This window comes from Oncorhynchus masou, chromosome 5, assembly GCF_036934945.1.
Source record: "Oncorhynchus masou masou isolate Uvic2021 chromosome 5, UVic_Omas_1.1, whole genome shotgun sequence".
In the NCBI taxonomy this organism is placed as follows: Eukaryota; Metazoa; Chordata; class Actinopteri; order Salmoniformes; family Salmonidae; genus Oncorhynchus; species Oncorhynchus masou.
The window spans coordinates 16,772,575-16,788,664 of record NC_088216.1 but is presented as its reverse complement, the minus strand read 5'-3'; the positions used below and the strand labels follow the sequence as shown (position 1 = coordinate 16,788,664).

Here is a 16,090-nt window from a genome sequence, read left to right as displayed (position 1 = left end):
GTGTCCGCTCCAACCATGATCTGACCCTGACCAACCTGCTCCTGAGGGGGGCCCTGCCCGAGCAGAATGGAGAGCTGTGGCAGAATGGACCATGCTGCAGGCCCACCCACCACGAAGATCTAGCCTTTTTGGATAACACCCATCGCTGGCACAAGGTGGAGAAGCTGTCGGCTGCAGGGTGTACCTGTGTGGGTTAATGGGGAGGAGCTGGACGTGAAGGGGGAGGGCCTGAACATTGACTTTTGGGCCGTGGCCATTGGCTGTTCAGAATGCAATGGGAGTGGCAGAGGCTCAGGCTGCACAAAAGGAGAATCAGGAGGAAAGAGATTACAGATGTAGCTAGAATTTGCTAGAAAGAAATGCATTCATTTTGCGTATGTATATTTATTTAAAGTTGCTTTGGGGGAGTTTTTTTATTATACCAATGACGTTGAATGGATCTTATTTTGCGGCATAGATTAAATGAATAGTGGTTAACACTATGGTTGATTGTTGAGTAAAACTGTTACAATTCGAAAAAAGGTCCTCAGCAAACCAACAAGATATTTATGTAAAATAAATTATTTATTTATTTGAGATGATAACTGTATGATGCTACTTAATTTATTTTGTCCATGTGCCATACTCATATGTACAACTCATAATAAAGACAACCATATCTACATGTTTTATGACCAATGTTGGTGAGTGATATTACATTTTCCCTCATGGCTACTAAGAAATATATATTAGAGACTATGATTCATTTGAAAAACAAGAAGGGTTTATTCAAAACTCATCATTTACAAAATATTTACAATTAATATTTTAAAAAACATTATTGATAATGCTGGGGCATCAGCAGTACTTTCATTGATTTATTCCATATTTTAGCCATGGAAGCAACGTCACTTTTCAACCACACAACCATTTCCCTCAACCAAAATCCGATCCCTGACCCTTAGTCAAGAACAGGCAGTTCAGTACAGTAGGGAACTCATCAGTTCTGACGATATCATGACTCTTGTCCTTTCTGTTATGTCCACCTAATGATTACTATGCTTTTTCCTGTTGAACAACCACCACGTCCTCTTCAGTTTCCTCTGGCTCCACCCCCCACACCTGGACACGCCCCTCCATGGCTGTGAGGAGGCGGGTCTCCGAGGGATGGAAAGACAGCGATTGGACGACAGCCTTCCCGACTGGCAGCTTCAGCATCAGAGAACCCTGAGAGAGAAACAAGAGATGTTCAAAGGTGGAAAGAATCTAACACCAATAGACACACATACCAAGTCCTTGAATCTGCAGCTGTTGACATTTACAGATACTGCTGTGCTATTCCGTTTCAAATACGCATCCAGTAAGCAAAATCAACAAATCAAATCAATTCATTTTGATAGGTAGTGGAGCTATCTATTAGATGGACACATCCTCCATCCCTCGTACCTCTACCAGGTCCCAGCAGTACACGTGTCCGTCTTCAGAGCAGCTCAGGACGTGAGTATCCTTACTGGACAGACAGCAGTCCAGCTTGTAGCCCTTCATCTTGTGTCCTGTGTACTCTCCCAGCATCTCCCCTGTGCTCTTGTCCAGTAGACGCACGGTGGAGTCCAGGCTGGAGGTCAGAGTGCACTGGCTGTCCGCACTGAAACACACACACGTGATGGGGCCTGGAACACAGAGACAAACACATAACAAATCAATGCGACTCAGGGCGGTTTAGGTACAGAAGTTAATGATAGTTAGTACAACAACTAGTTGGTAAGACTAGATACTGACTGTTGATGAAGTCCACATGCAGCTGGCCCATCCGCAGGTCATACCGTCTCACTCTCCCGTCCACTGACCTGGAGAAAGACATGAGATAGAAAAGATGCTTAGAGGACTCTTCTATAAGAATGAAACTGAAATGAACAGAAAGATTCAGACTTGGTACTGACCCAGTGAGCAGCTCATGTTCAGACACCTTCAGACTGCTGACACCATCTTGAGCCTCATCCAGAATCTGGATGGGGTCAAATTTTCTGGACCTGGTGTCCCAGCAGCGCACTGTACCATCTATGGAGCCTAGAGACCGACATGAGTACACGCACACACACACACACACACACACACACACACACACACACACACACACACACGAGATGGGTCCTGTTGTGGATGAGCAGGACAATGCTGAAGCCACAAACCTGGTTGTAGAGGTGACTGAGATGCACTTTGCTGAGGAAGGACGGAGGAACGAAAAACTCACCAGATAAAATGACTGTAGCTTCTTCATTGAACTGGACACAGTTGACTTTCTGCAAACAGAGAGACAGACCAGAGGCAGAGCCATATCCATGTTAATAAATGGCTCCAGTTAGAGGTTAAGTTGTTGTATTCTTTCCTGTCTCTATTCCTTCAACATAAACATCTCTTTCTATATTTTTTCCTGACCCACCTGACCTCTCCTATCCGCCTCTTTCCCCCTCCCCTCTGTCTCTAAAACTCCATCTCTCTCTCTGTGACACAGGAAAACATAGATGTATTATTTTCTCTCACCCCAGCGTGACCCCTGAGTTTCCGGGTGACCTGTCCTGTGGCGACGTCCCAGAGGATCACCGTCTTGTCCGAGCTGCAGGAACACAGCTGGCTGTTGTCATAGGAACTAGGGAAGGAATCGATGGTAAGACACACACCATTACCTCAGATCATATTCCCCCAGGGGCCCAGAGGCAGCAGGGAGACAGTGAAGGACAAAGCAGGCAGATGGATAGAGGAAGACTACACAAGCAAGCATGTAGATTGATCACATAGAGAATGGCCAGCAGAGGCAAGACAGACAGAGAGTAATGGACACAGAAGGCAGATGGATGGATAGGGGAACTTAAACAAGACAGACAGAGAGTAATGGACACAGAAGGCAGATGGATGGATAGGGGAACTTAAAACAAGAATACTGAATGAGTAAAAAATGTGCTACTTCTTATCTATCAACTATACCGTATGTATCATTTCTAATGCATATCTCCTACTTCATATAGGGGAACATACAGGCATTGGCGTCTGCATATAAGCTAGCTATCACACTGAAAGAGAACGCTTAGTGAAGTTAAGTGCTTCCCACTCAATCAGATCTAGGATCAGCTTTATTTAACCCAAATGTGGCCTTTACCAAACACATTCTTCAATAAAGTGTTCCTCAATCAGCTGTCTGTATTGCAAGGGTCTCCATCAGGCAGATCTACCAGTAGCTCTCAGCCCACCTGTGAGTAGCTCGCCAATCAATTCTGAAAGTGCGTGCATTTTTTAAATGTGTTCCATGGCAAACGGTCATAAACATAAAGCTCCCGGCTACTATCCAATCAAAGCCACAGTGATATTATCCCTCCCCTGGTGAGCCACCACTGCCTTCAAACTCCAAACGTAGCACAATATCTGACAATTCATTTCCAGCAATATTGCTGTCTGTTTCGTGCACGCGTTTGTCTATCACTCTGTTTGCAGAACCGTTGGCAATGATGATAACCGTCTTGTGGGTAGACAGAAAGACTTTCCCCCAAAACTTTCTCAATTAAATGTTAAGTGCAAAGTAGGCTTACCTGACAACACTATATTTTGATTATTTGTATCAATTGGGTGGCGATTGTTTTGCAAACCCTGCCATGACATGCTGCAGCAGTTGTCTCAGCAGAAACATCGCTCAACTGACACATTCCTCTTTACACTAAAACATTTAAAAAATTATTTTTTTTTTCAGACCAATTTTTTTCTTCAAAACATACATTTTCGATGTTTCTTTTTGAATAATTGTAATATTGAGAGTAGTTTTAAAAATGATTTTACGAGGTATATTGACATAAAACACATCTGTTGAACACCTAGGACCCCGGGAAGAGTTGCAGGTCTCGTGACAGAAAAGGTTGGAGACACCTGCTGTAGAGACACCAAATCATCACGTTTTACACCGTTTTGGAAACTACAAACAACTCAAATCAGATTAAAAATGTACCTAACTCAGTGGAGATTAAAGGGATCTCCAGAGTAAGCCATCCCTGAGATCAGGTCTGGTAACTCGTACCTCTGCAGGTTAACAATTAAGTAACGTACCACAGAAGTTTATGCAAGAGGGCTTTACAACCAAAAAGAGCGCAATGCATCGATCTACAAGACTTCAAAGAGGGCCAGCTTACTTTCTGATATAGGTTTGTGTAATAATACAGACACTGACCCATCAGCATCTAGAACCTCATATCCATGGCCACTGTACGTCTTCAGCAGTGTCCCTCGACTTACACTCCACAACTTCAGAGACTTGTCACTGCCGCAAGACAGCAGGTAGTTACCATCAGCTGAGAAAGAGAGGGAGAGGGAGAGAGAGACAGGGAGGGAGAAAGAGGTGGGTCGAGAGAAAATGAGAGGATGAAAAACACCCGAAACGCGTTATGTAGATACAGCGTCTCATGACATACACAAGCAGCTCCAAGTAGAGCAACAGTGTTTGTTTGAGTTCTCACCATTGAATCGCACAGCTCTTACAGCCCCTTGTTGGCAGTCTATGGTCCTGAGAAGGTTTTGGGGGATCTGAGGGACCTCAGGTTTGGGCTGGGGAAATGACATTTCACACTTCTGCCTGTAGAAAGAGAAGTTGAAACATATAGCTATTATTTTTCTCCTGATTTGAGCATCAACTACGCTAACGTTAGTAGTGGAAAGAGCAAGTGCTATGGAAAGAGCATCATGGAATTTGGATAGATATCTACCTGAAATACCTTGCTTGTTCGCTTTAGTTTGATGAGAGAGCAATCATTAACTCACTCATATTGATTTCTGTTAGCTAACAGCAAACGAACAAGTCCTTTTTCCCCCCTACAGTTTATGCTCCAGAATGTTCATATTTTTGCAAATGTGTGGTTTACTTCCTGTCTGTGATAATCGTTTCGTTCCGGGTAAAAGCATTTGTGTCAAAATAAAAGTCCGAACATTCTCCCTCCGCATTGATAGAGTCCTTCGCGTCCTTTAAAGCATTTATTTTGAAATGCATTCATCGCACGGCGGAACTGATAGGCCCCGCCCCTTCATTCGCCCAGCTAGCTGACGGGTCCCACTCAACACCGTTTTGCCACTAAATTAATCCTTAAAAATATCTCAACGAGAAGGACATTATGTCCGCAAACAACATGTCAGGCCCACAAAGGGTAAACAAAATTATCCGGTGAGTACAATTGAGTAAATGTCGTTGGGTTTGCGCGCTAACGAGATAGCTACTTAGCTAAATCACACATCTTCAGCACTATTCTAACGCGATTATAGACTAGCTAACAAGCTAGCTAGAACGCCTGTCATTTTGTGAACTAACTAGAGGTTGTTCCACTGACATATAGCTAAGTAAGGTAGCTAGTTGCGTTATTTGTGGTAGGGTCATTCATATATTGGTTGTTGTTGTTACAGATACAAGCCCCCCAGCACGGAAACAAACCCCACCCTGGAAGACCCGACTCCAGACTACATGAACCTACTCGGCATGATCTTCAGCATGTGTGGCCTGATGCTGAAGGTGACCCAGAGACATCTGTTTTTACCACACTGACACACACACACAGATGACCTCGCCCCTCCCCCATTAATGGTGTGTGTGTGTGTGTGTGTGCGTGGGAGGGAGGGAGGGAGGGAGGGAGGTAGGTAGGTAGGTAGGTAGGTAGGTAGGTAGGTAGGTAGGTAGGTAGGTAGGTAGGTAGGTAGGTAGGTAGGTAACCTCCCAAAGGAGAAGTTACCCCACTGTGCTCCCATTTACGGGACTAAAGTCTACCACCTGGGGGCCAACTCCAGCCTTTCAACTGAGTGGTTTATCCTAGAAGGGTGTGTGCCCCCAAATCAACTGGAGCCAGTACTTTCTGTCACATATCCCTAATTGACTGTGTGTGGTGCTGGGTGATACACCGTTACACCCACCTAGTTAATGTGACGGTCTACTACTCTACGATTGGATGAATTGTCACTACGTCCGATAGTGGAGTTGATGAAAAGAGGAAAGTCCAGCACACCGGTAACCTTGACGCTACCAACTATTTAATGGCTCTTTTAATCAACACCTTTCCCTCTGACTGCTGCCACTGAAATCAGTCCTAAAATGTTATGTAGGGCACCGGTGTCCCTGTGCTAGCATAGCAACATATCTTCCTTCACTCTCCCTGTCATATTACTGAGCTCGAACTAGTGATCCTCTGCTTCTCAAACACACATGACCGCCCGCTTGACAACATACTAGCCAGTTGCGCCATCGAAAAAGGCACATATTCAGCAATGCTAATGGTGACATTTCAAGCAGTGGATTGAAATTGCAGTATGATCTTAACCTGTTACACGTAGGCACATTATCTTACACCATACATTAGTAACTGTCTGGCTATGCCACAGCACTTCTACAGCCTCATGCAGGAAAGCTGACACACACACAGCACATTATAAAGTATAGTATGTGGGTCGTTCTGTGGTCCTTAACCTTCTGTGTTGTGTGTTTCAGTTAAAGTGGTGTGCGTGGATAGCAGTGTACTGCTCCTTCATCAGCTTCGCTAACTCACGCAGCTCCGAAGACACCAAACAGATGATGAGCAGCTTTATGTGAGTAGAACAAATATGTGTGTGTGTGTCTCTCTCTGTCTGTCTGTGTGTACGTGTTCTGTCTCTTTTATCAAGTCTCATATTTCCAACCTACCCAGGTAACCTACCCAGGTAACCTACCCAGGGTCTGTATGTGACTATGAGGGCAAGTGAAAGAAGTGTAAAAAGTGTCTGCTATTATGGCAAAATGCAGAGTTATCTATAATCTGTCTCATAATGGCTCACTGTTAATGTGTTAACTATAATACCAGGACGCAGCAGGAAGTTAGTTTGGCAGCTCTTATTCTGCCTGGGGTGTATTCCCTAGGAGCCAAACGGAGGAGGGACTAACCTGAATGTGTCCAATAAAAAACACTTTTCATTGCTAAATGTTTCCGTTGCAAAATGTTTTGCTAATGAATGCACTCCTGGCAATAAAACTAAAGACACAGGAAGTTAGTTTGGCAACGCTCGGCTCTACCTGGCATTGTGACATGCGATGGGCTCAGCTTTAATGTCCAAAAGCTTTTAACATTGACCTCCAGGTGTTGCATTTACCCATAACAATTAACTACAGCAGATAATACCACTCACTTTGTGGGAGCGTGTGTGTCTGTGTGGCATTTTTCCAGGAAAAGTAGTGTGTGTGGCTCTGCAGATAAAGTAGAGCGTGTCAGGACATCAGTAGTAGATGCCTCCCAGTCCATCACCTAGATTAGTTTTTTATTAAAGATTGTCTCTATGCCCTCCTGGCTGGTAACACAAACTGTGGATCAGCAAAATGTTGTAGAAGTGTTATATGCAGCAAATGCGATATAGGCCTAATCACAATGGAAAAATATGAAGTTATATACTACTGATCCAAGGTTGGTTTGGTTTTTCTTTTATAGTGAAGGTTAAGATCTAAGGGATGGTAAGCTGATCCTAGATCTGTGAAAAAGAGGACAAAGTGTAACCACCGAACCTGAAGGCACTGATGCTTCTGCTGAGCAATCTCTTCAATATTTATTGCTAATTAATTTGTATTTTCTCTCATCCTTTTTTTCTCTTCAATCTCTTCTTTCGATCAGGCTGTCCATCTCAGCCGTGGTGATGTCATACCTCCAGAACCCCCAGCCCATGTCGCCACCGTGGTAACCAAGGATCAATGGCGGGGTGACCTTGCAGGAGAGGGGCGGTTCCAGACTGAGAGTGGGAGACGGACTCCTGACTCGCCCACTGACCATCTGGGAGAGAGAGAGAGGGGGATGGATGGATGGAGACAGAGAGGGAGGAGGGATAAAGATTGATGTATTGAGAGGAAACACAATGGTGGACATGAGGCAAGAACAAGAAGACCAGGTGGTCCTGGTTATTCTCCAAAATCTCTCTCTTCCTGGAGATATTGCAGGTTTTCTATTGAATTGTCTGATTCACCCACTGTAAGCTGAGGTCTGTTAGTTGGAAATAAAGATGGAAGGTTTTATAAAGTCACTGTGTTTTGTTTGTGCTGTTACATGTGTGACGGGGGCCACTGTGCTTAGCTGTACCGTAACCACACGTGACCACCCTCATGAAACACCTTTAGCCAGCTGTGCCACCGAAAAGGTACAAGTTGGATTGGTATTCCAAGCTGAGGAGTTTAACCAATTCAGGTCTGTTACACATGCATGTTCTGATAACGTCTTGGATCTTTAGGCCCAAACACCACTGCCTTCCAATATCTGACCCAAGAGCTTACATTGAGCAACTGTTGTGAAAGTGACTGTGTGCCTCTCTAGGCAGTCAGTAATATGTACAATCTCACTCTGCGGTTTAGCTCTGGGAATGGCTACCTCAGTCCTAAAAGGTCCCCCCCACCACACTCACACACAGGACATAAACCCTCACTCAAGCCCTCAGTCTGTCCCTGTCTAATCACTATCTAGGCACTGCTCTCCACCACACGCTCTCTGCCTCCAGACTGTGTGTGTGTGCCTGCTAATGACAGAGCAGAGGGAAAGGCAGAGTGGGGAGTCAGCCGGATCTGAAGCTGATTTAGTGGACTTATAACTCACGTCCGACCAGCCTAAGGCGGATCAGCCCCAGCAGAGTGGGCACTTCTGTGTTCGGGACACGTGCCAGAGACAACCGGTTTCAACAAACTCCACTGAATTTTTCTCCTGATTTTGCACTGACTTGGTGGGGGGATAGAAATGCCAACGGGCACCTTTTTGAAAGGGAGTAAATTAGTTTTTCTGCTTTGGTAGTTTATTGCTGTTTTCACCCCTTGTTGTTCCCATGTGGGCTTTCAAAACACAAATTGGTCTGTTTTTGGAAGGTACCTTAACTAACTTTTTCTCTGACTTTCCCAATTGTGTTTGTCTCAAAAGACAGTTGTCCAACTGCATTAAGTCTTCCCCATTTAACCCAACACCTCTGAATTAGAGAGGTGTAGGGGGCTGCCTTAATCAACAGCTTACAGGGACCAGTGGGTTAACTGCCTCGCTCAGGCACAGAACAACAGATTTTTACCTTGTCAGCTCAGGGATTCGATCTATTAACCTTCCAGTTGTTGGCCCAACGCTCTAACCACTAGGCTACCTGCTGGTTACTGGCCCAAGATATTAACCACTTGTTGCTACCTGCTTTGTTACTGGCCCAACGCTTTAACCACTGGGCTACCTGCTGGTGTAGTTTTTGGGTTATTAAAATCTTGAACCACTAGGCTACCTGCTGGTTATGGCTCCAAATTAACCACTTGTGCTACCTGCTGGTTACTGGCCCAACGCTCTAACCACTAATCTTGCCTGATTGGTTACTGGAAAACAATGATTGTAACCATTGACCACTAGAGCTGGTTACTGGCCAAATTAGTAACCACTAGGCTACCTGCTGGTTACTGGCCCAAATGACATTCTATTCCACTAGGCTACCTGCTGGTTACTGGTCCAGTAGTGCACTAACCACTAGGCTACCTGCTGGTTACTGGACCAATCCTAATGAAGGCTACCTGCTGGTTACTGGCCCAACGCTCTCACCACTAGGCTACCTGCTGGTTACTGGCCCAAAACTCCTACCACTAGGCTACCTGCTGGTTACTGGCCCAACGCTCTAACCACTAGGCTACCTGCTGGTTACTGGCCCAACGCTCTAACCACTAGGCTACCTGCTGGTTACTGTCCCAACGCTCTCCACTAGGCCCTGCTATCCCTACCTGCTGGTTAACGCTCTAACCACTGCTGTTACTGGCCCAACGCTCTAACCACTAGGCTACCTGCTGGTTACTGGCCCAACGCTCTAACCACTAGGCTACCTGCTGGTTACTGGCCCAACGCTCTAACCACTAGGCCCCCTCTGTTACTGGCCCAACGCTCTAACCACTAGGCTACCTGCTGGTTACTGGCCCAACGCTCTAACCACTAGGCTACCTGCTGGTTACTGGCCCAACGTCTCTAACCACTAGGCTACCTGCTGGTTACTGGCCTCAACGCTCTAACCACTAGGCTACCTGCTGGTTAACTGGCCCAACGCTCTAACCACTAGGCTACCTGCTGCCCCGATAAAGAAATAAACAATAAAAATTAACAGTAGCATCTGCATTTGTTGCATCAATAAAGACATTTTTGATCAGTGGGTTATATTTTACAGTGTTTTTAAAATGTTGCAAAATGGAAAGGACACAAGATAAAATAAATATGCATCCAGATATGTGTTGTATTTACAATGGTGCGTCTAACCACTAGTTTTGCAGTGGGGTGGGTGTAGTTTTTGGGTTATTAAAATCTCTTCACTGGTTGCCCTTCTTGCCTGATTGGAGATGTGTTGGAAAACAATGATTGTTGATTACCATTGACCACTAGAGGGGGAGTTGCTTTACAAATTAGTAAGTTTTCAATAAGCATCTCATGGTCTGGTTTCATCCCAAATGACATTCTATTCCCTATATAGTGCACCGCTTTTGACCAGTCCAGTAGTGCACTATGTAAGGAATAGGGTGCCATTGGGGACTTCTCTTGATGAAGGAACTGGCTCACTTCAGTACTGATCTCAGACAGTATGGATTAAAACACGCAAAACTCCTAGCACATAACTCTTTCTCTTGCTGTCTCCACTGGTTTTCTCTCTCTTCCTCTCTCTTTTCTCTTTCATTCTCTAGCTGGTTCTGCTTTTTTTCTTCCCTCTTTCCCCTGTGTCTAATTCTCTTTTTTTTATCCCCTCTCATGATTTGGTTCTCTAATTGTGCTGCTCCTCCTCTCTCTCTGTCATCTCCCTCTGTCCCCTGTCTGTCTCTCTCTCAGAGCCCCAGGATCCCCTCTCTGTCTCTCCCATTCTCTTCTTGCTGTCTCCCTCTTGCTGTTTCTGCTCTTTTCTCTTTGTCTCTGTTTCAGCTCTTTTCTCTGGTTCTGTCTCCACTCTCATTTCTCTCTCTCTCTCTCTCTCTCATACATTATAGAGTCCTACTGAAGGTTATGGTGTAGTAACAGGTACATGCAATACCACCGTTCTGCTTCACCTTCTTTTATCAAACCATACAATACTCTCTTTATCTCTCATTCTCTTCTCATCTCTCTCTTTGCTCCAAAGAGAGACTGATGAGTCAGACTGACACAGGCTTTGTCCCAAATAGCATCCTATTCCCTACACAGTGCACCACTGTTGACCAGGGCCCGTAGGGGAATAGGGTGCCATTAGGGATGTGGCCAGAGGAAGAATGAATGAAGGTGAATCGTGATATTTGTCTTAAATTCGTATTCTGGCACTCTTTTCTCTTGGTCCCCCTAATGGATCCTATTGTGGGACATGGACCACTTACGTACATCATCTAAATAAGCCCGTAAACAACTGGTTGTGTGTGTCTGTGTGTCAGAGGGCCCTTACAGGGTGAGTGATTGGTGACAGGGCTGATGACGAGGAGAGCCTGACTCAGCGTCTTGCCGACACACACACACCCCCTCTGCCACTCCGCTCACTGCCAGCAGGGCAGAGATGTAACCTCCACTCTGGAAATTAGCTATGTGGGCCATACACACACACACTAGATGTAACGACACACACATTCACATAAAACACACACACTCTTTCCCTCTTCCCCTGTTTATCCAATTTATCTTATCTTGCACTTGTCATATAGAGGGGTTCATATAGAATGATTCATGTAGAATGATTCATATAGAGTGATTCATATAGCGTGATTCATGTAGAGTGGTTCATATGGAGTGATTCATATAGAGTGATTCATGTAGAGTGGTTCATATAGAGTGATTCATATAGAGTGGTTCATATGGAATGATTCAAATAGAATGATTCATGTAGAGTGATTCATATAGAGTGGTTCATATAGAGTTATTCATATAGAGAGGTTCATATAGAGTGATTCATATAAAGTGGTTCATATAGAGTGATTCATATGCAGTGATTCAAACAACACAGATCACAACACTTCAGAGAGCACATTGTGTCCCAAATGGCACACTATCCTACAGTGTACAAAACATTAGGAACACATTCCTAATATTGAGTTCCAATCCCCTCCCCCGTTTTCTCCTCGGAACAGCCTCAGTTCGTCAGGACAGGGACTCTGTCAGGACAGGGACTCTACAAGGTGTCAAAGTGTCAGGGCAGGGACTCTACAAGGTGTCAAAGTGTCAGGTCATGGACTCTACAAGGTGTCAAAGTGTCAGGGCAGGGACTCTACAAGGTGTCAAAGTGTCAGGACAGGGACTCTACAAGGTGTCAAAGTGTCAGGGCAGGGACTCTACAAGGTGTCAAAGTGTCAGGTCATGGACTCTACAAGGTGTCAAAGTGTCAGGACAGGGACTCTACAAGGTGTCAAAGTGTCAGGACAGGGACTCTACAAGGTGTCAAAGTGTCAGGTCATGGACTCTACAAGGTGTCAAAGTGTCAGGACAGGGACTCTACAAGGTGTCAAAGTGTCAGGTCATGGACTCTACAAGGTGTCAAAGTGTCAGGACAGGGACTCTACAAGGTGTCAAAGTGTTCCACAGGGATGCTGGTCAATGTTGACTCCAATGCTTCACACAGTTGTGTCAACTTGCTGGATGTCCTTTGGATGGTGAACCATTCTTGATAAACACAGGAAACTTCTGAGTGTGAAAAACCCAGCATTGCTGCAGTTCTTGACACACTCAAACCGGTGCACCTGGCACCTACTACCATACCACGTTCAAAGGTACTTCAATATGCTGTCTTGTCCATTCACTCTCTGAATAGCACACATACACAATCCATGTCTACATTGTCTCAAGGCATAACAGTCCTTCTATAACCTGTCTCCTCCCCTTCATCTACACTGATTGAAGTGGATTTAACAAGTGACATCATTAAGGGATCATATTACAGCTTTCACCTGAATTCACTTGGTCAGTCTGTCATGGAAAGAGAAGGTGTTCCTAATGTTTTGTGCACTGCTTCTATAGTGCACTACCCTTATGGGCCTGGTCAAAAATAGTGCACTACATATGGAATAGGGTGCCATTTGGGATGTATAGCAAACTAAAGGGTTTTGCCGGGAGGTCTTTGATCGTGTGATATTCAACAGAGGTTGGATGTGGGCGAGCCCCTACTGTGTGTCACAGGGATATGGAAACAACTGGCAATAAGGTGGACACATTTAGACTAGAACAACTGCAACATACACCATCATAGTTAAACATTACCCATAGGTATAGTAGCCTGTTATTGGTATAGTAGCCTGTTATTGGTATATTAGTGTGTTATTGGTATATTAGCCTGTTATTGGTATATTAGCCTGTTATTGGTATATTAGCCTGTTATATTAGCCTGTTATAGGTATATTAGCCTGTTTCGTATTCTCTGCATCTATCTTTCTCTTCAGGCTTGCTATTTGTATTATTTCTCTCTCATGTCTCACTTCCTCACTTCCTCACACACACACACACACACACACACACACACACACACACACACACACACACACACACACACACACACACACACACACACACACTTGTATAACACGCAATTCAGTCCCATTCAACATCTCATTTTCCCTAACCTAAACCTAACCCTCACCATAACCTTAAGACTAACCTCAACCCAAAAAAACGAATTATTCTAACTAACACTAACCTTAACCATAAAAACCCTAGAAATAGCATTTGACCTTGATCTCCCCAGTTGGTCCATTTTTGTTCGTTTACTACTCCTGTGGGGTTAAACACGTCCACACACACACACACACACACACACACACACACACACACACACACACACACACACACACACACACACACACACACACACACACACTATCCTTCATGTGCTCTCACCAGGCTCAATCACTGAGGTATATGAACTATGCAACCTGTTCCTTGTGTGAATGTCTCTCCTACTCGGCGCGGGTACGCGCATCGAGAGGTAGCCGGAGCACGTACGTTGATTTCTCTCGAACAAGAGAAGAGTGAACGCACATCGCATTTTCCATCATACACCACACACATGCTGTAGGCTCTCTCAAGCTTACGATTCCAGCCAGAGATCGAGACGAGAGAGTGACGGAACGAACAATTGTCTGACACTGAAGCACGGACCAGAAAGCGACTGAGAGGAGGACTATAGAGTAGAGAGAGAGGGGAGGGGAACGGGAGATCATTTGACCAAATATGCCTTAAAAGCCATTTTCGGAGGTCCGCCTGCGTGCCCATTGATTACATGCTCGTTCTTTTATTTATTTATTTTTACCAACATTTTGATGACAATTTCTCGGTTGTTTGCTCTTTGAGTCAGTGACTGGCACGTTACGGGATGTGTTACGGAATTTGAAGATGGAGTTTTCCTCCCCTGTAGTGGATACGGTGCTGTTCCTCGTCTCGTCCTCCGGTTCATCTCAAGGTCCTACGGTCAGTTACAACTGCACCCCGCCACCCGCGCTACGAGCCGCATTTATTATCCCACAGGTGCGCTCTTCCTGCTGTAGACCCCTCCTCCACGCCACGAGGTCAGGTCAGGACCCTTCCAAAACTCTCCTTTCTGGTTCGACGATAACCACCAACTGTCAGGTAAGAAGGCATGACATTCAAATGTTCATTTCAGTAATTCTACGACACAACATTGAACCGAACCGTCCACTATTGTCAATTTGACACCATTCTATCGCCTGTCACACGGCATTTTGATGGATTCGACCACACAAGTATTCAATGTGAAAATTGTGATTTGGCTAGAAGACAGTAGCCCGCGATATATCTGAACGTGTTTCAAATCAAATCAAATTTTATTTGTCACATACACATGGTTAGCAGATGTTAATGCGAGTGTAGCGAAATGCTTGTGCTTCTAGTTCCGACAATGCAGTAATAACCAACAAGTAATCTAACTAACAATTCCTAAACTACTGTCTTATACACAGTGTAAGGGGATAAAGAATATGTACATAAGGATATATGAATGAGTGATGGTACAGAGCAGCATAGGCAAGATACAGTAGATGGTATCGAGTACAGTATATACATATGAGATGAGTTTGTAAACAAAGTTGCATAGTTAAAGTGGCTAGTGATACATGTATTACATAAGGATGCAGTCGATGATATAGAGTACAGTATATACGTATGCATATGAGATTCATAATGTAGGGTAAGTAACATTATATAAGGTAGCATTGTTTAAAGTGGCTAGTGATATATTTACATCATTTCCCATCAATTCCCATTATTAAAGTGGCTGGAGTTGAGTCAGTGTCAGTGTGTTGGCAGCAGCCACTCAATGTTAGTGGTGGCTGTTTAACAGTCTGATGGCCTTGAGATAGAAGCTGTTTTTCAGTCTCTCGGTCCCAGCTTTGATGCACCTGTACTGACCTCGCCTTCTGGATGATAGCGGGGTGAACAGGCAGTGGCTCGGGTGGTTGATGTCCTTGATGATCTTTATGGCCTTCCTGTAACATCGGGTGGTGTAGGTGTCCTGGAGGGCAGGTAGTTTGCCCCCGGTGATGCGTTGTGCAGACCTTACTACCCTCTGGAGAGCCTACGGTTGAGGGCGGAGCAGTTGCCGTACCAGTCGGTGATACAGCCCACCAGGATGCTCTCGATTGTGCATCTGTAGAAGTTTGTGAGTGCTTTTGGTGACAAGCCGAATTTCTTCAGCCTCCTGAGGTTGAAGAGGCGCTGCTGCGCCTTCTTCACGATGCTGTCTGTGTGAGTGGACCAATTCAGTTTGTCTGTGATGTGTATGCCGAGGAACTTAAAACTTGCTACTCTCTCCACTACTGTTCCATCGATGTGGATAGGGGGTGTTCCCTCTGCTGTTTCCTGAAGTCCACAATCATCTCCTTAGTTTTGTTGACGTTGAGTGTGAGGTTATTTTCCTGACACCACACTCCGAGGGCCCTCACCTCCTCCCTGTAGGCCATCTCGTCGTTGTTGGTAATCAAGCCTACCACTGTTGTGTCGTCCGCAAACTTGATGATTGAGTTGGAGGCGTGCGTGGCCACGCAGTCGTGGGTGAACAGGGAGTACAGGAGAGGGCTCAGAACGCACCCTTGTGGGGCCCCAGTGTTGAGGATCAGCGGGGAGGAGATGTTGTTACCTACCCT

At 45.0% G+C, this 16,090-nt stretch overlaps 2 protein-coding genes across 3 annotated transcripts; one reads left to right on the top strand and one right to left on the bottom strand.

The window, feature by feature from the left end:
- Positions 1-741: 741 nt before the first annotated feature.
- On the bottom strand, positions 742-4,896 carry wdr83 (WD repeat domain containing 83). 2 transcript variants are annotated; one of them, XM_064961743.1, is made up of 9 exons: positions 4,722-4,896; positions 4,476-4,591; positions 4,190-4,310; positions 2,521-2,626; positions 2,231-2,279; positions 1,920-2,046; positions 1,759-1,826; positions 1,426-1,649; positions 742-1,206 (listed from the first exon to the last, which is right to left on the bottom strand). In XM_064961743.1, the coding sequence occupies exons 2-9, from the start codon at positions 4,576-4,578 to the stop codon at positions 1,036-1,038; spliced, it is 969 nt and encodes a 322-aa protein (XP_064817815.1). In that variant the 5' UTR covers positions 4,579-4,591; positions 4,722-4,896; the 3' UTR covers positions 742-1,035. The 2 variants fall into 2 exon arrangements, with proteins under 2 accessions (XP_064817815.1, XP_064817819.1); XM_064961747.1 differs by having other exon boundaries at positions 4,731-4,896.
- A 115-nt stretch (positions 4,897-5,011) lies between these two features.
- On the top strand, positions 5,012-8,031 carry wdr83os (WD repeat domain 83 opposite strand). The gene is made up of 4 exons (XM_064961740.1): positions 5,012-5,173; positions 5,410-5,515; positions 6,482-6,579; positions 7,629-8,031. Exons 1-4 carry the CDS (start codon positions 5,124-5,126, stop codon positions 7,693-7,695), a joined length of 321 nt encoding a protein of 106 aa, XP_064817812.1. The 5' UTR covers positions 5,012-5,123; the 3' UTR covers positions 7,696-8,031.
- Positions 8,032-16,090: the final 8,059 nt, after the last annotated feature.

Excerpts from the sequence above, each read along its gene's own strand:
- wdr83 (XM_064961743.1), bottom strand. The coding sequence starts at position 4,578 with ATGTCATTTCCCCAGCCCAAACCTGAGGTCCCTCAGATCCCCCAAAAC. Across the intron at positions 2,280-2,520 it reads AACTCAGGGGTCACGCTGGG|AAAGTCAACTGTGTCCAGTT; the intron begins GTGAGAGAAAAT and ends CTCTGTTTGCAG. Across the intron at positions 2,047-2,230 it reads AGCTACAGTCATTTTATCTG|GCTCCATAGATGGTACAGTG; the intron begins GTGAGTTTTTCG and ends GTCGGTCTCTAG.
- wdr83os (XM_064961740.1), top strand. The coding sequence starts at position 5,124 with ATGTCCGCAAACAACATGTCAGGCCCACAAAGGGTAAACAAAATTATC. Across the intron at positions 5,516-6,481 it reads TGTGTGGCCTGATGCTGAAG|TTAAAGTGGTGTGCGTGGAT; the intron begins GTGACCCAGAGA and ends TGTGTGTTTCAG. Across the intron at positions 6,580-7,628 it reads CAGATGATGAGCAGCTTTAT|GCTGTCCATCTCAGCCGTGG; the intron begins GTGAGTAGAACA and ends TCTTTCGATCAG.